This window comes from Penicillium paradoxum (genome assembly GCF_028828445.1).
Source record: "Penicillium paradoxum strain IBT 22861 chromosome Unknown utg000007l_segment0_segment0, whole genome shotgun sequence".
Classification (NCBI taxonomy): Eukaryota; Fungi; Ascomycota; class Eurotiomycetes; order Eurotiales; family Aspergillaceae; genus Penicillium; species Penicillium paradoxum.
This window is the reverse complement of record NW_026643185.1, coordinates 6,433,275-6,456,523: the sequence shown is the minus strand read 5'-3', so window position 1 is coordinate 6,456,523 and position 23,249 is coordinate 6,433,275. Positions and strand designations below refer to the sequence as shown.

At 50.4% G+C, this 23,249-nt stretch overlaps 6 protein-coding genes across 6 annotated transcripts; 4 read left to right on the top strand and 2 right to left on the bottom strand.

Annotated features, from left to right (window-relative positions):
- Window positions 1–26: 26 nt before the first annotated feature.
- Window positions 27–1,462, top strand: N7457_009847 (uncharacterized protein; the record flags this gene model as incomplete). Its single annotated transcript, XM_057180890.1, has 4 exons — window positions 27–224; window positions 281–606; window positions 730–1,299; window positions 1,369–1,462. 4 exons carry the CDS (start codon window positions 27–29, stop codon window positions 1,460–1,462), a joined length of 1,188 nt encoding a protein of 395 aa, XP_057029276.1.
- A 279-nt stretch (window positions 1,463–1,741) lies between these two features.
- N7457_009846 (uncharacterized protein) lies at window positions 1,742–3,454 on the bottom strand (the record flags this gene model as incomplete). Its single annotated transcript, XM_057180889.1, has 2 exons — window positions 1,742–3,118; window positions 3,185–3,454. The coding sequence occupies 2 exons, from the start codon at window positions 3,452–3,454 to the stop codon at window positions 1,742–1,744; spliced, it is 1,647 nt and encodes a 548-aa protein (XP_057029275.1).
- Window positions 3,455–4,190: 736 nt separating this feature from the next.
- On the top strand, window positions 4,191–5,819 carry N7457_009845 (phosphatidylserine decarboxylase 1; the record flags this gene model as incomplete). Its single annotated transcript, XM_057180888.1, has 1 exon — window positions 4,191–5,819. One exon carries the CDS (start codon window positions 4,191–4,193, stop codon window positions 5,817–5,819), a length of 1,629 nt encoding a protein of 542 aa, XP_057029274.1.
- A 582-nt stretch (window positions 5,820–6,401) lies between these two features.
- On the top strand, window positions 6,402–8,385 carry N7457_009844 (Auxin Efflux Carrier superfamily; the record flags this gene model as incomplete). Its single annotated transcript, XM_057180887.1, has 4 exons — window positions 6,402–6,669; window positions 6,746–6,912; window positions 6,971–8,205; window positions 8,304–8,385. The coding sequence occupies 4 exons, from the start codon at window positions 6,402–6,404 to the stop codon at window positions 8,383–8,385; spliced, it is 1,752 nt and encodes a 583-aa protein (XP_057029273.1).
- A 721-nt stretch (window positions 8,386–9,106) lies between these two features.
- On the bottom strand, window positions 9,107–10,461 carry N7457_009843 (uncharacterized protein; the record flags this gene model as incomplete). The annotated part of the gene is made up of 3 exons (XM_057180886.1): window positions 9,107–9,279; window positions 9,340–10,114; window positions 10,171–10,461. 3 exons carry the CDS (start codon window positions 10,459–10,461, stop codon window positions 9,107–9,109), a joined length of 1,239 nt encoding a protein of 412 aa, XP_057029272.1.
- A 7,679-nt stretch (window positions 10,462–18,140) lies between these two features.
- On the top strand, window positions 18,141–23,084 carry N7457_009842 (non-ribosomal peptide synthetase; the record flags this gene model as incomplete). The annotated part of the gene is made up of 3 exons (XM_057180885.1): window positions 18,141–18,163; window positions 18,229–19,044; window positions 19,097–23,084. 3 exons carry the CDS (start codon window positions 18,141–18,143, stop codon window positions 23,082–23,084), a joined length of 4,827 nt encoding a protein of 1,608 aa, XP_057029271.1.
- Window positions 23,085–23,249: the final 165 nt, after the last annotated feature.

Genomic DNA, 23,249 nt, shown 5'->3' with positions numbered 1-23,249 from the left:
ACGTCAATGCTAGATGCTAATCAGCAATGTTTATATACCGCTCTCCCCCTTTTTCCTTGAATTCGTGTAGCATTGGACCGAGGTACAAAGTCACCGCCCTCAGTAAACAAGTATTCTGCCCTTCCCCCGCAACAACAGCCCGTACGGAGTGCACAGTTCGAACACTCAACCTTGAAAGTATATACGCCATGCCTTTGGATACGATATATTTGACCCGTCATGGGGTATGTGTTCTACCCAATGCCTCTCTTCTGGGCTCATAGACCTAACTATCTCGCAGCACCGCCTCAGCTGGTCCATCGACTTCCGCACGGGCACTTACAAGTCTCAATTCCCCACGCCAACAGGGAACCCAGCTGACCCTGCGCTGACCTCTCACGGCGTGCGTCAGTCGCACGAGCTTGCTGCACATATTGCCGCTCCGCAATTCCATCCCAAGCCCTTCAGGATCTACTCAAGTCCCTTCTACCGCTGTCTCCAGACAATCCAACCTTCCGTCGAAGAGCTGAAGCGCATATCCGCATCTAGTGAAAGCCAACAAGATGGTCAGCTTGGCTCAATTGACCGCCATGCAGAGCTAGATGTCAGAATCGAGAATGGGCTAGGGTGAGCCATCCACCATCTCTTTATACTTATATTCCATTCTATCCTACCAACTTACCATCCCATATCTTCATTCGAAACGAAGAAAGCCTCAAATCCTCAACCAGAATACTTACCAAAATCCAGAGAATGGTTCGGCGCAACAAACTTCTTCGACCATCCCCCACACCCAACCCCAGAAACAATGTCCACCCACTTCCCAACCCTCCTCCAAGAATCCAATCCACCCTACAAACCCCTCCTCATCCCATCAAGACGCGGCGAGACAATAACCCAACTCCACAACCGCGTAGCAATAGCCCTGGAAGGTATAATCGCCGAGATCGACGCGGAGATCGCAGCCCTAGAGGCTGGACTACCGTTAGACCAAAGAACTAGCAAATCAGTCTTGATCTGCGCGCATGCCGCGCCGCTTATTGCCATGGGACGGGTTCTCACGGGCCGGATGCCGGATGATAGTTCTGAGGAAGATTTTAATGTTTTCACGGCTGGGTTGAGTACTTTTAAGAGGAGGGATGGTTCTGCTACTGGTCAGAAGGAGGGCCTGACTGAGAATCCGCTTGCTGAGGGTACGAAGTTTATTCGTGCATCGAGAGCTGTGCCGCTGTGGAGAGGTGGACGTGGTGTCGGGGGTGGATGGGATTGTCTTGCGAATGGTGATTGTAGCTTTTTGAGTGGTGGTGCTGAGCGTGGATGGTGAGTTGATTCCCTTTTTTGGTTTCTGTCCCTGGTACCTTGAGTATACACTGATGTGGACTGACGCAGGCACTTTGATGGCGAGGAATCATTTAATACGGTTGGGGCTCCTATGGCTCCTACTTCGGAGCCAGCTGCGAATGTAGCGGCTACAAAGTTGTGAGGATTGGATTTGGTGAATGTTTAGATCCGAGATGATAGAACGGGAGAGTTGATTGAAATATTACCGATGGAAGGATGAGAGCAAGATGCGAAAAGATATCAAATAAATCACGACGCTACCGCTAAAGACGATGAGGGTATTACTCACATAAAGGAATCAAATGCAGCGTCCGGACTCTCCGTTCCAACCTGTGCATGAATTCTAGCCTGCTCCTTATCTTCGATGCCGTCCATCTCACCGCCATTCTTATTCCCAACTAGCTCCGACTTCGGGAGTCCCCTACTCCTGCACCTGCTCCTGCACCTGCTCCTGCCCCTGACGGGGCGGAGCTTCCTCTTCTTCCCGACGCACCCGCGCCAGGCGCTCTTGCTCAGCCCGGTGAGCTTCGTCGGCTGCAGTGCGAGCCTGAACCTGGCGCTCACCGAGCCCGGGGATCAGGCTCGCGAAAAGAAGGACAAGGGATCTCTCCAAACGACGGGCCAGGTCCCAGACATCGAACCCTGTAGCGGCTCCATCGGCGCCACCTTGGGTAGATGGGTCTGCTGGCCCGCCAGCATGAGTGAGGCCCTCGAGGTGGCGTTGCACGGGATTAACAACTAGCCGCAGGAGCTGCTGCGGGATATCCGTCTCGGAGAGGAATGTAACCAGTAAGGAAATGCTAACGAAGATGTAACGCCTCCATGTGCCAGGGGCACTAATCAGATAACAGAAGAACCACAGACGGGCGAACAGCCAGATGCGACGGATGTGTCGTGCTAGACCGGCGTGCTCGATGTTGTCGCCACGACGTTGTTGGTTGGCCAATGCCTGACGAACGGCATTCTGGGCTACACCTCCGTTGGGATAAGGTGGCGGAGGTGCACCGGCTCCATGAGTGCGAGCAGCTGCGTTTGGGAGAAACATTGACTGACTTGGGATCATGGGCAACTCTGGTCCATTTACAATGACACTGTTGTTTCCTGATGGCGAAGTAACCATGAAGATCTGGACACCTTCTTCACTCGTGCCTGGTGGACATGTGTTGGTTGTATTGGCTACCCAGCTCCATCGGTTCTGAACCGGAAAGTTTGTCCGTGAATGTGGATGTTGTTGTTGCGTAGGTCCCTGTGTTCGCGTACGTTGTTGGATCTCAAGAAGACGGCTAATTAGCCCTGTAATTCCGACCAAAGGAAGTTGGCTCGAATGTTGTCTATCTTGAAAATCAAGAAGCTGGGTCCTTAGATGAATCACATGCTCCATGGGTGGTATGAGACCATAGTCGAGTCCTCGTTCAATGTTTTCGATCTGAGTTCGAATGGCGAGGATCTGTTGAGCAACTCCACTATCATTTGTTTCACGTGCATTCAGAAAGGGTCCATGTAGATTGGCTGATTGTTGAGTAATTCGTTGCGAGTGAGGTGATGGCACATGGACGAACTGATTGGATACAATGTGCGGAGGAGGGGAATTTAGTGCGGCACCGGCAGACGTGGTGGCACCAGATGCCACAGATGGGCTGGCTCCAGTTACCGAGGATCTTGAGTTAGATGTATTGAACAACGTAGAACCGGAAGTTCGACTAGAGCCTCCAGGAACATTTTGCGACATCTGAAAGAGAGGGGGTACTCTAGTTAGTTCGGGCGGCGGCAATACAAGGTGCATGCTGTCGATATCCTCCTATAAAATGGACAGTTAGATTAGGATATGATCTCATATCGTGCAGAATAAGAACGAACTACTTACCTCCACGGATGATACTACTGTCCTAAGAATTGCGCCATCGATGTTGAGCACCTTCCCTCGGTAGATGAGCTTTTGAGTAGAAGCTCGAGGATTCCCTGGGAAGGCCTGTTCGATACGCTCCTTGAGCTGGGCAAGTGTGATAGAAAGGGGGACATCTTCAAGGGTGAGGCGGCTTGGAGGGGGTAAAGACTGGCAGAGTATATGCAGTGTGATCGAACGCGGTGTCTCTCCCACAGCCATGGGCTGGGATGACGATGCCTCTGTCGCCATTGCTTCAACCCGTTAGCAATCTATAATTTGAAGTGCTCGTATTTATATGGTATGAGCACACATACCTGGTGTCAAATGAATTGTTTAAGGTATCTAGATGGCGCAACGTCCTTCCGCGGGACTCGAAGCCCAGGAAAGGTATGATGGGGAAGGAAGAAAAAGAGTAAGAGGAGATACCAAAGGGCCGAGAAGAAGTGCAGAATGAGAATGGCACCTGCAGCACTCGATGCTCAGACGGACTGATCTAGATGCTGATATCCGGAATCGATCGATTGATAAGATGTCTCAATCGCATACCCTGCATGGATACCGTAGACAAGAAAAGTAAGCGCACAAAGGATGTAAGGCTCAGAAAGATCTTAAGAGATAGATGTGCAGAACTTATGGTCGGCGACCTCAGATGCGCAACTTGGATGTGATTTAGTTGCTGATACCTGGCATCAATTGATAGATAAGAGGGATTGATGGTGTAGACTTGGGATGCTGTGGAGATACGAAGGAAATAGGAGCTGGAAGACGAGATATGAGAAGACACGAAGACTTGGAAAACACAGAGACGCTAATTGAAGAACGAAACCATCGTGTACAAGTGTTGACTGCGCTGGTTGTCGACGGTCACATCTCCACGTGCAATTCTGCCGGGCGGTCGATCGGTTACAGGGCCTTTCCCCATTTTCGGAAAAATACGCTCAGAGCCTTAGGGGTCTATTTTAGCGCTCTAAATGGATTAAACATTATGGCCAAGCGCCTTTTCCCTTCCTCATCCCTTCTCCACTGCCTTCCCGCTGCCCCTCAGACTGGGGTTGCGTCGATGGAGGTTCTTTCGTTCCGGGCTACGGCCCGTCACAAGGCTAGTCTCCGGCATTTTTCGTCTAAATCATGGAGACAGTATCACAAGGACAATAATCCTGAAAACAACAGAGGAGGATTCGGCTCACGGTTAGGCTTCGCTTTGCGGAATACCAAGGTCGAATGGTATCCCATCCCTGTCGGACTCGGAATCGGTCTGCTAGGGTTGCTGTCTTTCTACAAGTCTAAGCGTGCGGAACGAAATCGGCTGGCTCGTGATGCAGCTGGCGATGAATGGGAAGATGGCAAACGGCCCCCGCGTCGTCCGAGAATTAGTTTGTCGGGGCCATGGCATATCCAGATCATGTCCACGCTACCCCTGAAGGCCATGTCGCGTCTATGGGGCCAATTCAATGAAATCGAACTTCCTTACTACCTCCGTGTCCCTGGATTCAAGCTTTACTCCTGGGCGTTCGGCGTCAATCTTGAAGAGGTTGCCGAACCCGACCTGCACACTTACCCGAACCTGGCCGCATTCTTCTACCGCAAGCTGAAGCCTGGCGTTCGACCCCTGGACCCCGACCCTCGTGCTCTCCTGGCACCCTCCGACGGCCGAATCTTACAGTTTGGTACGATCGAGCGTGGAGAGGTTGAGCAAGTGAAAGGAATGACATACAGTCTGGACGCCCTCCTAGGATCAGCCACCCCTGCGAACGCCGACCACAGCAATCGACTCGCCGACCAAGACAGGAAAGAAACGCAAAAGGATGTTGAAAACATGGATGCCCACGAGGAGTTTGCCCGCATGAATGGTATCTCCTATACTCTCCCGAGCCTTCTTTCTGGCGAATCCGATGCTCCCAAACAACGTGCTTCTATGGATGCTTCAACCGAATCCAAGGAAACCTCCGAAATCCAAGTGCAAGAGGATCTGGCCCGTGGCGATGGTACCGCGTGGTACGCGCCCAAGACCTCGGCCAACCATGCCTTGTTCTACGTTGTGATCTACCTCGCGCCTGGTGACTACCACCGTTTCCACTCCCCTGCTCCTTGGGTTGTCGAGAGCCGTCGCCACTTTGCTGGCGAATTATACTCTGTCTCGCCATATCTACAAAGACACCTGCCCGGATTATTCACTCTCAACGAGCGAGTTGCACTCCTTGGCCGGTGGAGATGGGGTTTCTTCAGTTACACACCGGTCGGCGCTACCAATGTAGGCTCCATCAAAATCAACTTTGACTCGGAGCTGCGTACCAACAGCTTGTTGACTGATACCGCCGCGGACCTGGCGGCGGCCTTGGCTGCCAAGCGCGGTGAGCAATATCCCGGCTTCGTCGAGGCAACCTACCGCCATGCTAGCCGAACACTGAATGGACATCCCCTCCAGCGTGGAGAAGAGATGGGTGGGTTCCAGCTTGGCAGTTCGATCGTACTTGTGTTCGAGGCTCCCCTTGGCACTCGCAAGTCTGTTGATGCCGGCTGGCCGGAAGATGCCCCGACTGATGGGTGGACTTGGAGCATTGAAAAGGGTCAGAGGATCAAAATAGGTGAAAAGTTGGGCTTTGTTGCCGAGTGAACCGCATAGAGTTGCACAGCCCGGTGCACCGCCAGCATTGGCTGTCTTGGGTTGATTTGATCTGCATGGTTTCACTGTCTTTTTTGTTGTATTATACCAGTCCTGTTTTGCCCCAGGACAGGGGGATTTGAGCATATAGTCTAATCACATTGATTTCTGACCTCGCTGATCCAAAGACGTGTATGTTGGATGTAGTAGATGCACCGTAGTTATCAGAGAGCACAGACCAGGTCTTGGCGTGATGCTATCGGCCACCACGCGTCATTGAATCATTGAGTCGGGCGATTTCCGGGTTTCAGGATTGTCGACTGTACATTGCTGTAATTGTTACGGTCAAACTTGGAGGATCCCCCCTGTATTCGGCGATGGCGTATGGGGTTCCAAATATTGCGCCATACGTCAGTTGGGATGTGAATTGAGCAAGATAAGGCGAAAAAAAAAACGAAGCTCCACCAGGGAACTGTATCAAGGCGAGACTGCCAAGCTTAGAGATTACATCAAGGCCATTCTTCTCCATTTCAACTTCACCTTGAACCGCTCTGGGATTTCATCACCCACCTCATTTTCAGATTCTTACTACTGATGGCCATCTTTAACGCGCCTCGGTCATTCCAAAATGTCAATGCTATCGTCCCCCAGGCCCCAATGGGCGTCAACCGCTTCTCCATGGCAGGCGCTCACGAGAGCCACCCCCCATTCTTTCACTTAGTATTGCTTGTTTTTGAAGCCGTACTGGAGGTTGTATGTGTCAGCTTACCCGGGTACATCGCTGCCTATCAGGGCATTTTTGATGCCGATGCTCAGAAGTTGGTGGCAAACCTCAATGTGACTCTGTTCACCCCGTGCCTCAGTATGAATTTCTCTTGCAGAGCTCTTGCCAGGGTGGGAATTTTGTTGTGATCGAAAAAGCTAACTAATTACAACAGTTTTCACAAAATTGGGCTCACAATTGACCGCTGAAAAGCTGACAGACCTCGCAATCATCCCAGTTATCTTTATTGTGCAGACTATTGTCTCATATTCCTGCTCTTTCGTTATCGCAAAATGTTGCCGCTTCAAAAAGCGACAATCAAACTTTGTGGCTGCCATGGCGGTACGTGATCATTTTGGCGATGAGAAAACCAAATATACTGATAATATCTTCTTTGCAGGTCTTCGGCAATTCAAACTCTCTCCCAATCTCCCTCGTCGTATCGCTTTCGCAGACCCTCAAGGGTCTTCACTGGGACCGGATCCCCAATGATAACGATGACGAAGTTGCTGCGCGTGGAATCCTATACTTGCTTATCTTCCAACAGTTAGGTCAGCTTGTGCGCTGGAGTTGGGGATACCATGTGCTCTTAGCACCTAAGGACCGATACCTCGAGGAGGGGGATCATGATGAGAATGGGCAGTCTATCATCGAGCAGGGCCAGGCGCGATACCTGGACAACCCAGATCAAATAGACCCGGATGAACCGCTAGTTCGAACACGCAGCTCAGACGATTTACACCATATCCATCATGCAACGCATACCGAGCACCGTTTCCAGTCCGGCGATCAAACACCTGTCTCGACGCGGGCTTATTCTTACTCAAAGCTGTCCTCCGATCATTCGGATGAGGATGACTCGGATGACACCCCGTCACTCATCGGACCACCCCCGGCGGGCCCTTTCCTTCCGCGACAAAGCTCCCACGGTGACATTCTCCAATTCCCAGATGTGGAAATCACTGCGCGCGAAGTTCAAGAAGCCGAGAAGACATATTTCCAACGTGTCAAGGCATCTTTGCGCAAATCGCAAGACCGTCTCGGCCGGTGGTCGGACAAGAAAACCCGTGCACTCCACGCGCGCCTCCCCCCACACGCACAGAAGGGCCTCGCATCAACCACGCGGGGACTGCGGCGCTTCCTCCATGGCTTGTGGGACTTTATGAACCCGCCTCTGTGGGCAATGCTAGCCTCGATTATCGTCGCGTCCGTCCCCGCGCTCCAACATCTTTTCTTCAACGACGGCACGTTTGTCCGCAACTCGGTGACCCGTGCGATCGACCAGAACGGACAGGTCGCAGTGCCACTGATCCTTGTCGTGCTAGGTGCGAACCTCGCGCGCAATACAATTCCCGCAGAGGCGCTGGCGGACATGGAACACCCGCGCGATGAACGCAAGCTTATCATCGCTTCATTGCTAGCGCGCATGTTTTTCCCTACCCTCATCATGGCGCCGATTCTGGCACTCACGGCCAAGTTTGTGCCGGTCAGCATCCTCGATGATCCGATTTTCATTATCGTCTGCTTCTTGCTTACGGGTGCGCCGTCAGCGTTGCAACTGGCGCAGATCTGTCAGATCAATAACGTCTACGTCGGCGCTATGTCAAAGCTTTTATTCCAGAGTTATGTTGTCTGGTAAGTTCTTACGTGTCCTATCGTAGAACAGAGATATTTCTCTGGCCATTGGTCTCAATTTGGTTCTATCATTGCTAACATCGTGTCTTTCTTTCTAGGATTCTTCCATCCACCCTCATACTCGTTATGACCGCTCTAGAGGTTGTCGAGTGGGCCGCTGCCTCCTCACAGAGTACCTAGGCTACTCGCCTTTTACCCTGCGTGAATCAAAATGGCGAGGCTAGTCTTTCCCTCTAGCCTTGTATCAATTGGCTTTTTTCTACACCGACTCTCTTTGAGCATTCTTGTAATTATCCCTTACTTCTTTCTTTTTGGGAGCGGGGGGAGGTGGGCGTTACCTAGGGCTTTTACTTTTCTCTTGTACACAACTTCCAACTCAGTCTGTGCCCATGAACCTGTTATGACTCTATGTATCTACTATGTACTATCTTTACCCTGGAATTGTATATCCATACTTGCTGCTGCCTTAGTTGGATATAACTACGGCCCAAGGATATTGCATGCTATTGTAGAAAATCCAAAGGGGCCAAGTGTCCTATACATAGATCAAGAATGCTAAGTACAGGGGGGAAAAGAGAAAGTAAAAAAGGATTGGTGAAATTTGTAAACCGTCTACTGTCCCGAGGTCTCTCCCCAAGAGAAACCGACCTCGACATACTACCAACAAGGATATAATAGAAGCACTCTTCTAGCCCGATTCGGAAGAGCGTTCCAAGGTTAGCGCCTAGTTCGGTAAACCTTGAGGACCTAAGATGAACTACATAAGGAGTACTCCGTACATAAGCCCTCGTTTAGAATCATATGAAGTGGTATATTCAATTCAACACTAGCATCAATATTTAGACAGATAGAAGCAATTCTATCCAGAACAGAAGATCATAACGCGTGCAACGTAATTTGCTCAGCTATCAGCAACTTCAGTCACCCTTCCATTGCCACCCTGCTGCTTCATTTCGAGTGGCGGAGTCGAAATGGGTGTACCTGTTTCGTCTTCCTGTAAAGTTTTCGGAGAGAACGAAAGGCTAATCTTCTCATTCACTCGATGCCATCTTTCGGACTTCCGTTGAACCAAGTCTATCACAAAACACACGTGTCAGCTTGACCATATAACATCAAGTATGAAGAGCTCCTTACCATTCAAGATATAGATCAACTCAACCAGAATAGGCGCCCAGATCGTCAAAGCAGCAATCTGCCCGAAACCCCACTGATCATCTTCAAACTGGTCTCTCGCCAAGCTGCGCAGATGCTTCCGTTGTCGCCACATCATCGTTAGCCCGACCACCATGCACGCAGTCAGGAGTCCAATCAACAAGACCCAGAACAGCATCAACAATCTAAACGCCGAAGTGTGCAGCTTGTTTTTCTGGGATTTCTTTTCTTTAAGAGACTGTAACCAGAACGCAACCGTCCCCGCAACTGCAAAGATCGCGACGGCCCACGATGGATACGGGAGGGGATTGATAACGCTGTAGTCCGTTGAGGCATGTGCGCAGCCATCCGAGGCGAGTTTCCAGTTTTCTTTGCCTTCGCTACCCAGGTGGCTCTTGCCTAGGGCAACGATCACGAGGACAAACACTATAAAGTAGAGTATGACTCGCGCGCCCCAGCGCGAGATTGGTTGCGCGACGACTAGGCAAAAGAAGGTCACGAGGATGCTGTTCACTTGTAGGAATGCCATGGCTTGCATCTCGGCGATTTCGAAGGTGGATGGGTTCTGTGGGAGGTTTACGAGTGTCGCTAGGGCAGAGGAACCAACGAAGAAGGCGTTTGAGGAGAAGAAGTTCATTTGGACGTCTCTGAAGTCTCGGAGGAAGGCGCTCACTGGCGCTAGATGGAGATAGAATAGACGATATACAGGACCGATGAGGATAGTCAGTCCGGTTTGTATGCTATATGCATACATCATCTGGAGGCACCATCAGCTACGAAATTTGTGGCGAGGACTGGTGTTTGCAAACTTACTCCAATCCCTGAAAGATCAGGGTTTCCCGTTCCGTATGTGAGTAGGCATAGATCCTGGCAGTTCTGTACCTCCACCGTGATATTGAGACGGTTCTTCTTGGCGTAACTGAAGAACTCGTTCATATTATCAAAGTCACATCTTCTATCATTCTCCACAACGGGAGTTCCCGTGGGTGTAGCTGCTGTTTCGGTCGAGACTTGGGATGGAGCTACTATTCCCTGTGGAAGTGCTGCAACACCCTGTAGAAGCACCAGGGCGCATGCCACGAGGTAGTGCACAAGAAGCAGCATGGTCGCTTCGAGGGATGCAAAGAACTCCCTAGTGAAGCGCGAACCTCAAATGCGACTGAATCGAAAGGACTTCATAGTTTCCCGGACATGGGCACGCTCCCAGTTAAAATGCTTAACCCAGCACTTAGCAAAAGCGGCTTAAATCCCGCAGTCTCGCTAAGGACCCTGGAACATAGCTTGAAGGACAAAACAAGGCTGAGTCGATTCACTTGGCAGCCAGCCGCTTCATCAAAGGGTGTCAGCACCGTTAAATTGTCCTCTATACGTACACCTAAACCGGGATAGACACCATGCGTGAATACTAGAAAGGGATAGACGCAATCGAACGGCAGCCAGTAATAAGATCAGGACTGAGCTTGGACAGCGGCCCGGCCCAACTGGCGTTCGTGGACCCCCCAACGTTGTCATCTCGCAGTGACACATCGAACATCCAGCATAACGCCAATTCCCCGTTTAATTAGGCTTACCTACTAATGCAGGTCTGTTACGACTCAGCTAGCCACGGCTTTCTCCGCAGTCCCCCTCTACGAAGACATGCTTTTGTGCCTGAACCCTGAGCATTAAGGTATTACCCCCCTCCCCCCTCACACACCTCAGTCCACGGCAGTTTTCAATACTATCAATATCAAACAAAGAAACTAGGCCAGCACGCGGAATGGCAGGAAGGAGAGGTGTCTTATATTAACACCCAAGGGGAGCTTGCTTCGCTTCGCTCATCCATGAAATGAAGAGCTAATACGATGAGCATAGGGTAGTTGCGAGCCCAAAATGCCAGAATCAACCACTCAGATGACCCCGGCGAGCCCGTTTGGCTCAAGAGCAAATGACCCATTGCCAATAGGTTGGTCTAGCCAGCAAAATGAAGCCAAGAGAAGCAAGACTGCGCTCCGGCCCCTGGCATTACGGGGGTGTGAGTGGGGGAATACGAGCAGTATCGGAAAAGTTGTGCCCAGGTTATCTTCAGCCGCAAACATCTCCTCTTCACGGCCTGGAATGTCGCAGTCTATTCCGTACCACTCATTACTCCGTAGAGAGGAATCGTTTCGAACTGGATGATAAGACGGCTTTTTTTAACGTCAAGATCCAGATTCCCCCTTTTCAAGTACGGAGAAAACCGCACACTCCCACTAGGTATAATGCACCGGCCTTGTGAGCACATAGTCACCGACTGTCTGAAATCCCAAGACGTTTTTGGCCCCCAAGCTAGCTGAGAAAATAATAATCCACCATTGACTAGGTACGGAGTAGACAGTGATCAACTAACCCAATCGGCTCAGCAACTGTCAAACACCACGACGCGGACCACCGCACCGCGTACTCAAAATGGAAAACCTCGACACAGTGGAACGCGTCCTGGAGGCTGAATGAGCGGGATATGAATTGGACAGAATTACAGCATGGGGTAAAACCATAGCCTCCCCCAACGACAACGGTATTAGAAGATATGGTGGACATGATCCGCCTCTATGGCCCACTGCATACTCCAAGGTCTAGTCCAGACCAGATCTAAAGTAGAAACAACATTTCAATATAAAAGTTTATCAGTTAAATCGGCATGACCACAGAATAGTAACACGGTCAGACCTAAGTGCCTCTGAAATCCCACCATCTGAAATCCTCAACATGTAGAGGAATTCCCTGTATCGTAATCCCTAAATCCGCTCATCTCGTTGATTTCTGCTTTAATCTATATGATCCACTGTCTCCTTGTTCGTGCGCTAGTTTCCTACCGCGCTGAGTAAAACCGTTCACATCAGCGGGTAAATTCAAGGGACGGCGAGACAGTAAAGGAGCGGGTACCAGTATCTCAGCGATGAGTCGGCAAAGGTATCGTAAGGTTTGTATGGGATCCTTCTCCTCTGGAAACTCCATGAGGCTTTTTGGTAAATGGAGCTCGTGCTCTTGAAGACACAGAAGAGCTAATGAGTGACAAATGGAATATGGATCATCGGTCCCTTCTTTTGGGGCTTTCTGAGCAAGTCGCTTCTGACAGATACTCGCTCCGACGGAGTTGGTAATTCCTCTTGGCTCTGGACAGGGCTCAAGCTGTCTCCTGCGATCTCCGTCGACGTTGGTGTAATGTACATAGCCTAGCAACGGGAATGGGCCATCGGGGATGTGATTGAAGGGTTCTCATTATGATGAAACACGATGTCATCTGGTCGATGAGCAGGGCGGCCTTGCAAATAAAACGGAGCTTCTTGACTACTCACCGGAATCATCAGTAACCCCCTTAAAAGCCGTCCTGTCGCACTGTAGCTCTTACGTAGGCTATGAAAAGTGGCGTTCATTGTCCACTAAAAGGTTGATGAGATGACGAGGCTTTATGGCAGGGAGCATATTCATAGCAATTGATTCAGCCTCGCTTGGGTTTGGACAAGGCTTTCCATTATTGTCTCTGTGGTCGCTCCGAGTAGATTCTGTATTGACGGGGATAGTTCCGACGTCCTCGAATCGACAGCCCACCAGATCAAGGTGGCGCGAAGTCCACTTGAGAGGACTAAGGTTGCGCATAATATCATGATACGATTTGGCCCCAGTCTTGGCCGTCATCTTACGGATGATAACGTAGCCGATGATCTTTGCAATAGTTGACGATGGATATATTTTCGCCGCTCAGAAGGCGCGACCCACCGCGCTTCCCATCAGACAGATCTATTCGATCTGTTTCGATCCTCAAGTCTCATCGATAAGAAGGCCCCGGGGCTCGATGGAGACATGAGGAACAATGCGTAGCTCTGCCATATTCTCCACTGCATACAATCCAGAACCCCAATGTCTCGCGGAGGGGTACATGCTCAATATAAACCTTATCACTACGGTCACTCATTTGATAGGGGATGCCCGTGGACGATGTCTTCGCTAGATCAGCCAGACTTTTGCTTGTATTGTCTGCTAATATACTGTGCCTTGAAAGAAGATATAAACATGGACTCTTTGCAGTATCCTAATTCCCAGTTGAATCTCTTCAGATGATAAAATCCATAGAAACATCAAACACAGTTCCTGTGTTCGGGGAGATCACGGCAAATTTCCAAATATAACATCGTTCGCAACGCAAGCTTTGATAAGTGAGGGATCAAATGTCTCCAGATAATGGCCAAAGAAGAAAGAGACCTACATCACAGGAACGTGAGGTCAAAGAGAAATAGGGGCCGAGCACATGTCCTAACTCTCAACAGATCCCAACGTTTTCATGGACGATGTGAACACTACTATAAGGTTGTCTTGTGGAGCTTCGAAGTAACTGCCACCTTCGGAAGGGAAGCGTGGTTAAAGAAGGGTTCTTGAGAAGACTCCCATTGGGCACGATCAGTCGCGTTAAACAAGGGGAGTCCAAGCGAAGAAAACTGCCACGAAAAAGGACCGGACTCAGCTGGCAAAGGAGGTCCACCCTCAACCTCGTTGGACAGTTCCACAGCCCGGAAAGCTTCCAAGGGCGAAGGCGGATCTTTACTCAAGAGAGCTGGATTTCCACAGTCTCTGCTTGTCTCCTTCGTGGTCCTAGCCCCGATTATTGTCCAAGGGAAGGGAAGACTTACGCAACACTTCAATGGCAGTGGATGTTGAAGATCTGGTAATCTGATTGTGGCGTTGAATCTGATCTGTAACGTGTACCTTGTAGCCTGGGACTGACTCAGTCAGTGACCAGTAATATAGCTACCTCATTGAAATATTTCAATCAGTTTTACCGCTACGTTGTAACTCACGCATCATTTATCAAGCGGTGCTGAAGATCAACAGGCTATTTCTTCCACCTGTGAGATCATTTATCGTGTTGAAGCCTAAGCTCATTTCGACCAAATCACTTTTGGTACCAAATATATAAGAAACGTGCTTGTACCAATGGTGTGTCTCCAAGGTATTTATCTCCGTGTACAGAGGTTATTCCAGGTGCATTCACTTAAGCTAAGTTAAAAAGATTACGGTTTCAATCATATCTTTTCTCTAGTGATGCTGGCCGAAGGATCTCCGACACACACCATGGTCTATGAGAAACTTGCACATCCTCGAATTATCATGGAAGATATCCTAGTGCCATTGGGCTAGACCACTTTGGTTCATCAATGTCAGTGTTGTCAATAGATAACATATATCTAGTCCTGCCTCTCTGTAGATGTGAAACCCGATGCCATACAAACCCACGCAGCCGTCATACTTCAACACCGGCCCGATTGTCCTAAAGCCAAGCATTGTTTCAAGCTCCGTCAATCGGACATATCTAGTGGAAACAAAGGCTACAAGGCTAACTTTATTGGTGTTCAGATTGAATTTTCTCGTCAAGAGCGGCACCGAAGGAAATTGGTCATTCCACATCGGCGGTAAAACCCTCATCGGAGATTAAATGGCTCAACGCTGAAGGTTGTCATTATACGGAGCATACAACATATGCCCCATAGCATTCGGTGACTAGCATTTGCAGTTTCTGCAGGTCCTCGTGTGGAACCACCTGTCGGCCGTTTCGCGTTGTCCATTGAATGCTAAGTGCATGTTAGGTAGCCATTGGTGCAATTCTTCCAGGGGATCCTCGTGGGATCTATCTTGCGTTCTCACTGGCTACAATTCAAACTGATAGTCCTGTCATTGCAGATAGATACGCTCATGGCGTGATTGTTTCCTTCGACCCTCTCTCTTTCACGGCTGAAATAGACACTGTGCAAGTCCCCCAAAGCAGTACATTATGGTAGGCTCGAACCGACTAAGACTGGGTTCGTGAAGCAGATTCTTATCATCCATTGAAGAAGGAAAGGATATGTTCCGTACGGAGTAGATCGTATACCTTTGACGTTCCCTCATGCTTCATTGAGTGACTTGCATTGACGCCCCACAGTTTTGCTAGAAGCCGAGAGACCGGGTGGCATGATTGTGTGCGGAAAGCTGAAGCGAGCACTGCATGCGAGATAAGATACTAGACGATCAGCATGGGCGCCAATTCTGTATGTTGTAGGTTGCAGGCTATCTCAATGTAGCCATGACGAGAATTGAAATTGGTGTGAAGAATATCATTGGAGAAACTGATATTGAAGTCCCACGTGGGCGAAGAATTTCAACCACACGATGATGTGCGACGTGCATGTGAGTAGATGTACGTTGTATACACGACCCTTGTACATGATAGTGACAGAGCCAGGCTTCAATGCCAAGATCGAAGGCAAAGCTACAAAATAAGATTATCGCCAACGCGAGGCCATGAAGCCGGTGGGGGTGGTGGAGCTCTGGGATCACCATTGCGGGTACGCCGGTGGGTTAATGAGATCATAGCGAAGCTTTCGATGAGCGACTCCCAACTGCCCTGAGGGATGGAAGTAAAAGAGGATTTCATTCCAACTACCGAGGTGACCTTCCCAGTTTACTTGAAACAATCTGATAAGATGCAATATAGGTGATCTGGTCCTCTGCCGTGGTGTAGATCTTGCCTATCTGGTAGTCAAATACTAAGCGATCTTCTGGCCCCCCTCTCTCCCCCTCCCCTTTTTTTAAGACTTTTAGTATGGATCCAAAAAGTCTTGATCTATTCAAGCTTGTTTCTTCGACTGTTACCGAGGCAGGCGTGTTCTGGGATCCGAGAGGACTCCACTAACTTTCCGAGGTTTGGAGAGTTGGAGAACGTGGTGTAAAAAGTCAAGAAAATCAAAATCAAGGGAAAAAAACGAAAAGAGGAACGAAAAAGAATTCCACAAAATAAGCAATTCGCCTAGAGCGCTTGTTGAAGTTATGGTTATGGAATCTCTAATGGAGACCCCCATGAACCAAGACTACAATTTGCGCAGGACGTCTCCGATTGGGACCCTGATGTTGCCATGTGGACACAGAGTTCAAGGTTCCGATGTGATGTCGCCACGCACAGCAATTATTTTCCGACTGCATCGTGAGGCTGGGAGGTGGTGTCTTCTGGATTGACCCGTCCTCGGCTTGAAAATCTATTGCCCACTTGCATATACGGAGCATTATATAGCTCTACACTCCGTACATCAATGCATATGCACATGCACATGGCAGTCCAGGGGTAATAGGGGAGATTGAAAAAGATAATCGAAAAGGAGTCAAAGTTTGAGGCTCGGGGTCACGTAATGTGGCGACCTATTGCAGTACCAAGTGGGTCGAGGAGCAACAGAAGAATCTGGCCCACGATTCTGCAGTTGTTTAATTTGGGAGACAAACTGCCTGTACACCATCCGGGACGTCATAATCGTTCTATATATATGAGCCCGAATGGCGTTCTCTGGGGGATGGCCGTGTGTTGTTTCAGTTTGAATCGATTGTGATGGCGTCTGGAGCTGTGGGGAATTACCCACTGCCGTCCAGACTCGTCATGGATCTTTGCCTGCAGACCAATTGACATCAAACTTCATTTTGTACAACGCGTGTGTTCTGGTCTGTGAGCAACTGATATGCACCTGGTCCATAGATCCTCTCGCGACGTATATAGATGTATCAGATTGACCAAGCTCCGCACTTATGCATCATATGTGACAGAACTCTCGGCGAGAACGCAAATTCCAGACATTTTCAGTTTCCATCCAAAATTGAATCTTGATTATATGAACCCAGGATTGATATATCCATGGAAACATATAACCTTGGAGCCAAAAAAACGTATTATCCGGGAACTCGATCGGGATGCGAGTGTGTGTCCCGAGAAATCGGACTTCGAACGTCGGACTGCTCCGGTGCCGGAGTACGTCATTCGGAGAGCACACCATAACACCATAACAAGGAATCTTAGCTACCTAGATACTTTCCAGCGATAACTCCACCTCGGCAAGGCTGACAGAACGTAAGCCGGCAGGGGATCTTTTCACAGTACCGACGGGTCCTGACGATCGGTGGGCCTAGCGGTTTGCCGCGTGTGGACTGGGGACTGATATTTGGGCTTGCAGGATTTTCAGGGATCGCCCACAGCAGTTACTCTCCTGTGCCAAGCGCTGTGCCAAGAGCTCCGAATGGATTCCGTACGGGGCACGAGTGCCAATAGTCGACAACATTCTCTGTCGTGGATCCACGTGAATTGTGGCCCTAGCTGCCGATCCGTGATGATCGGAGCAATACACCTACTTCACGTGGCGATAGTCGTGGCAGGTCGGAGAATATCGTGAGCAATTGTACACGTACAACTGATAGTCGAAGTCTGCCAGGTTCTGCCAGGGCTATACGATGAGAAATGGGCGATATATCGCCATGGCTATACGAAATAAACGAAATAACAGCAAACCGAAAGCTTGTACCTGGAATCGGACCTCTCCAGAGATATCGGCTGGAATCACTCACGCCATGTTCAGCCCAGCTGTACCATTGAAGCCATGGCTGAGGACTGCCAATCCGAGGTGTCGTTGCTCCACCTTCCCCTGTATCTCCGATGAATGGAATTTTCCATAGGACCTGGCCAAGGCTGAGTACCTGGATGCCATGCGGGCCCTCTCCTCTTGCAATTGACCCAATTAGTGAATCCCATGGAGAACATACTGTCACAAATGGGTCTGTGATGTACCATGTACGTTGGCTATCGTAATTTTCAATTTACTGGTGGATCAAAGCAGTGTTAGCTATCTAAGCACATGTAAAGCCTATAAGTTGTAAAAGGCCCCTCTGCCCAGATTCGAATGTCCGATAGGTGTACATCTATAGATCTGTTCTGTCTTCAAACAACGGTTCGATCTTTGGCATATACTGTATACAATATGGCGGATATGCCAGCACATTTGTATGTTTGATATGATCCTCCTATTCTTATCTTCATTCTTTTGTCCCATTCTAACTACCAGACAGCCTCGTGGAACAGCTTGTACACCTCCGAAATGAGGCTTCACAACCAGACGCTGCACACCACCTTTCCGAACTACTATCCTCACACTCTGGCCCCTGGCCCATCCGACACCTAATCCTCGCCTTTCAAGACATCTACAAATCCCTCCCAGAACCTCTCAAGGCCAAAAACAATGAAGCAATTGCTCGCCTTCGGGCACAGATGAAAGAAGCTACTCCTAGCATTGCTGAAGCAATAGGGACCGACTCTCGCGCTGGTCTCATCGACGCCAACACCGGCCGGAATCTGTCCCATAATGCCATCCGCCAATTTGTGCAGAGCTTCCAGCTACCTATGGGCCTTTCCCGCCATGGAAAGCCTCGTGTTGCGGTCATTTTGCCCAATGGCCCTATTATGGCAATTGCAGTTCTTGCCATCTCCAACAGGTACACCATTGTACCAATGGCATCGAACACTGTGCCGGAGCAGCTGCAGATGGATATCGAACAGGTGCAAGCTGATGCCGTTGTCGCGCTGGACGCGGACATAGGCAAGTTGCAGCTGGACAACGGTAAACGACCCGTGTTTGGTCTTGAACAGCTTGAAGACTTGACTTTCCGGGTAATTTCTGCACACAATGCCTCTGGCACAGTATCAAACCTCCCTCCTAACTCTGGAGATGATATCTCCATTATCCTTTTCACCAGTGGTACCAGTGGTACCAAGAAGCTAGTTCCTATCACAGCTTATAACCTCATCGCGGGTACCATAGCCACTATGGAGTCGGTAGAATTGTCCGAGACAGATACCTGTCTGAACATGATGCCGTTGAACCATGTGTATATCCACCCCCTCCCAAAGTCTAAACGAGGAAAACACTAACAAAATCAGTGGCGGTATTGTTCGCAGTATCCTCTCTCCTATTCTCGCTGGCGGCGCCACAATCTGCTGTCCCTCTTTCGATCCCAGCATGTTCTGGGATGCCGTTCAAAGCCCTCACATGACTCCAACCTGGTACTATGCCACACCCACTATGCATCAAATGATTCTCGGTGAAGCTGAGCACCGCCCCGATGCTAGAAAGCAAAGTGCAATTCAGTTCATCTGTAACGCTGGTGCTGGTCTTCCTCCAACGCTCGCCGTGCAGCTTCGTGATATCTTCAACTGTGTCATCCTGCCCAGTTATGGTATGACTGAATGCATGCCTATTGCTGCGCCACCAAAGAACTATACTCTCGATCGCCATGGAACTTCAGGACAGATTGTTGGCCCTGATGTTGCAATTCTGACCGAGAGCGGTACACCTGTTCCTCGACCTGAAATGCTTGGACACATTTGCATTCGTGGATCACCTGCTTTCGAGGGATATTTGACCGCCGATGGCAAAATCGATACCAGTGCATTCGATGAGTCTGGCTGGTTCGACACTGGTGATTTGGGATACCTCGATGCCGACAACTACTTATATATCACCGGTCGGAGTAAGGAGGTTATCAACCGTGGTGGTGAAATTATCTCTCCCGTCGAGGTGGAGGATGCCGTGTTGGCCACGGCCAAGCACCCCGGATCCCCCTTGTATGGTCGCGTTGCTGAGACACTGGCCTTTTCCGTTCCCGATGAGGTGCTGCAAGAAGTCGTCGGTGTGGTTATCGTCCCAACTCCCGGCAGCACGAGGCCGGATCTTCGCCAGATTCATGAGGCGCTGCACCCGGTTCTCCACCAGCCCAAGTGGCCCGCTGTGGTTGTATACATGGACCGTGTACCGAAGTCGAACAACAAGATTCAGCGTATCAAGCTTGCACAGCGGTTGGAGTTAGAGCCTTTGACCCCGACCACGCCACTGGCAGACCGACACTACGAGGCCGTGTGTCCACCCAACGGTACTCCACTTACCACAGGAATCCCGAAGAAGGCGTGTATTATTGATGAGAATTTCATTCGCGTGGTTCTCACTGAGGCGGCGAAGACCCCCGAGGTACATATCCACAAGAACCCTCGCGATGGGTTCGCGCAAGCTGTTCTGTTCGTTGAGAACCCGGATGATGTTCATCTCACACCCACCGACCTCCACGAAAAGCTGGATGGCTACCTCATCCCCAGTCGCATAATTCCCCTTCAAGGTCCGATGCCTCTGGATTTCTTCGGAAACCCTGACCAGGCTGCCATCGACGACGCTATTCGTGCCCGCAACTCGGACGGCGACCTGACGTCTATCCAGACCCGCGTGCGTGAGATATTTGCTGTCGCGTTGTCTTGCGAAGCACAGGATATCAATGCAATCACAGACTTTTTTGCTGCCGGTGGCGATAGTCTCAGCGCCGGTCGTCTGGTTTCGCAGCTTCGTCGCGAATTCGGTATCTTCTTGGCTGGTGATGTTCTCTTCCACCACAGCACCGTTGGAGCTATTGAGCATAAGATCACCGAGGCTGTTGAGACTAAGACTGCTAAGGGCGACCAAGGAGAAGTTGAGTTGCCTGGTTGCGAGAAGACATACAGCAGCACAAATCCAATTGTATTGCTCTTGCATCTCTTCCCGCTTACATTCTTTTATCCCATGAAGCGCGCTTTTCAGTGGCTTGTGTTCGCATATGTCGTGGCCGAGTGCTCTTGGAGATTCCCCATTCGAGACGTCCTCATCGGTCGTTTGGTCCTGATTGTCTTGGCTGTGGTGTCCGCTCGTGTCGCTTCGATTATCGTATTTCCCTGTTGCGGTATCATCTTCAAGTGGCTTGTCATCGGTCGCTACAAGGAGGGTATGTCTCCCATGTGGGGTCCATACCACACCCGTTGGTGGTTGACTCAAAAGGCGTTACAAGTCTGCGGAAAGGGCATGTTCAACAAGTGGAACTGGTCTCGTGTAATGTTCTATCGTCTTCTCGGCGCGAAGATTGGCAGAAATGTCACTCTTGCCCCATCGGCCAAGCTGGGTGAGTATGACTTGGTCGAGATTGGTGACAACGTCGTATTGGATACTGGTTCCCAATGCCGTCCTTTTGCCGTGGAGCGTAACACATCTATGCTCCTGAAGCGCATCCGAATCGGCAAGGACTCGTCTGTTGGAATCAAGTCCATGGTTGCCGCCGGTGCTGTTATCCCTGAGAACACCTGCATTGGTCCCAACTCGTCCAGCTGGGAACTCCACGACGCCGACGAGTCTTACCGTGACTTGCTCACTCCCCGTATCCCTCAGCCGCATTGGATCTGGAAGCTCATCGTGATTGAGCCTATCAAGATCCTCGTCTGGGTTGCTGGTCGTCTTACTTGGATGGGTGGGCTCGTGCCAATGGTGCGCTCGTTCCCTGCTCCCACAGAAGATATGTTTATGGCCACGCTCGAATGGTACACCAATGGCCAGCGGATTGGCTTCCACATCACGGCACGAATCTGCCGTGCTCTCGGTGGGCCGATTGTGCTCTTCGCTGCTGTCTGGATTGTCAAGTCCTTGCTCGATCTCATCTGCGGAAAGCCCCAGCCCGGTGCTGCCTCAAAGCAGACTACTCGCCAGAAAATCCGGGCTGCTGTACTCGCCGAGATCCTGCCGTCAGGCGATATTCACGAACTCACCCGTCTGGCTGGTCGTCACTATGAGCTTGTCTCGATGGCCATCCGCGCTCTTGGTGGTAAGGTTGGCAAGCGTGTCTACTGGCCCAGTGTTGGTCCCGCTCTTCCGGACTTTGATCTCATCGAGGTCGGTAATGATGTTGTCTTCGGTTCTCGCTCGACTCTCGTCACCTCTGATGGCTACGGTCGTGACCGTATCGTGATTGGTGATGGCGCCATGGTCGGCGACCGTGTCGTCGCTTTGCCCGGTACTACCATCGGTCGTGAAGCCATGATCGGCTCTGGTGGTCTACTCCGCCGGAACGGTAACTACGCAGCTAACAGCGTCTGGACCGGTAGCAAGGGAGGTGATGCTGTGCAGTTCCCCAGCTCGACTTCAACCTCCATGTCAACCGCCCCCACCGTCGTCGGAACCAGCAGCGGTAACAGCTCCAGCGAAGATGAAAAACAGCCTGACGAGAAGACCATCAACGAGAAGCAGACCGCTCCCTCGGTCAGTGAGAAAGACACCTGTAAGCCCTTCGGTCGCGCCTTCTACCGTCACGAGGCCAACTACTACGTCCTCCGCATCTGGCAAATCGTCATATACTCCGTTCTTTCCGTCGTTGTTACAACCGTCTACTGGCTCCTCGGAGTCGTGTTCTCCCTCTTGGCCCTCAAAGCCGCCCTGAAGGGCAGCGACGCCGTGGGATTCTCCCAAGGCCCCTGGCGCCCATTCGTTCTCTACGGCATGCTCGCTTCAATCCTCTCTGGAATCAGTTGCGCACAAGCCTTCCTCGCCCTCGCGGTTGTGATCTGCATCAAATGGTCCATCATGGGTCGTCGCCAGGAAGGCAGTTTCCACTGGGACAAGAGCAGCTACAACCAGCGCTGGCAATTCCTTCTATCTTGCGAGACACTTATCAAGGACTGTTACGGTGGCTCTGGCCTTCTGCCCATGCTTACGGGATCCGCATACGTTAGCTGGTACTACCAGTTCCTTGGTGCGAACATCGGAAAGGACTGTGCGATTCACTCCAACGGAACTCCCAGTATTTACTTTACTGAACCCGATCTCCTTACTATTGGTGACCGTGTCGCTGTTGACGATGCCTCTTTGGTGTGCCACGTCAACTCCCGTGGTGGGTTCGAGTTGCATACCCTCAAGGTTGGAGATCGGAGTATTCTGCGCGCTGGCTCGCGTTTGATGTCTGGTGCTTCGATGGGCCAGGATACTTGTCTTTTGGAGCATACTCTTGTCCTGTCTGGTGATCATGTTGAGGATGGCGATACCCTGCAGGGTTGGCCTGCTGAAGGCTTCGAAGGCAAGCGTGTTTAGCGACTTGGACTTTCTCTCCTTTCTCTCCTTTTTTCTTTTTTCTTTTTTTTTTTTTTTGCTTTTGGCCTATGTACATTCCATTTTCTTCTGCTTTAGCTTTGCCTTTTGCTTTTTGCCTTTTTTTGGGATTTACCTTCCTTCATTTCCCTTCGGTCTCCATTTGTT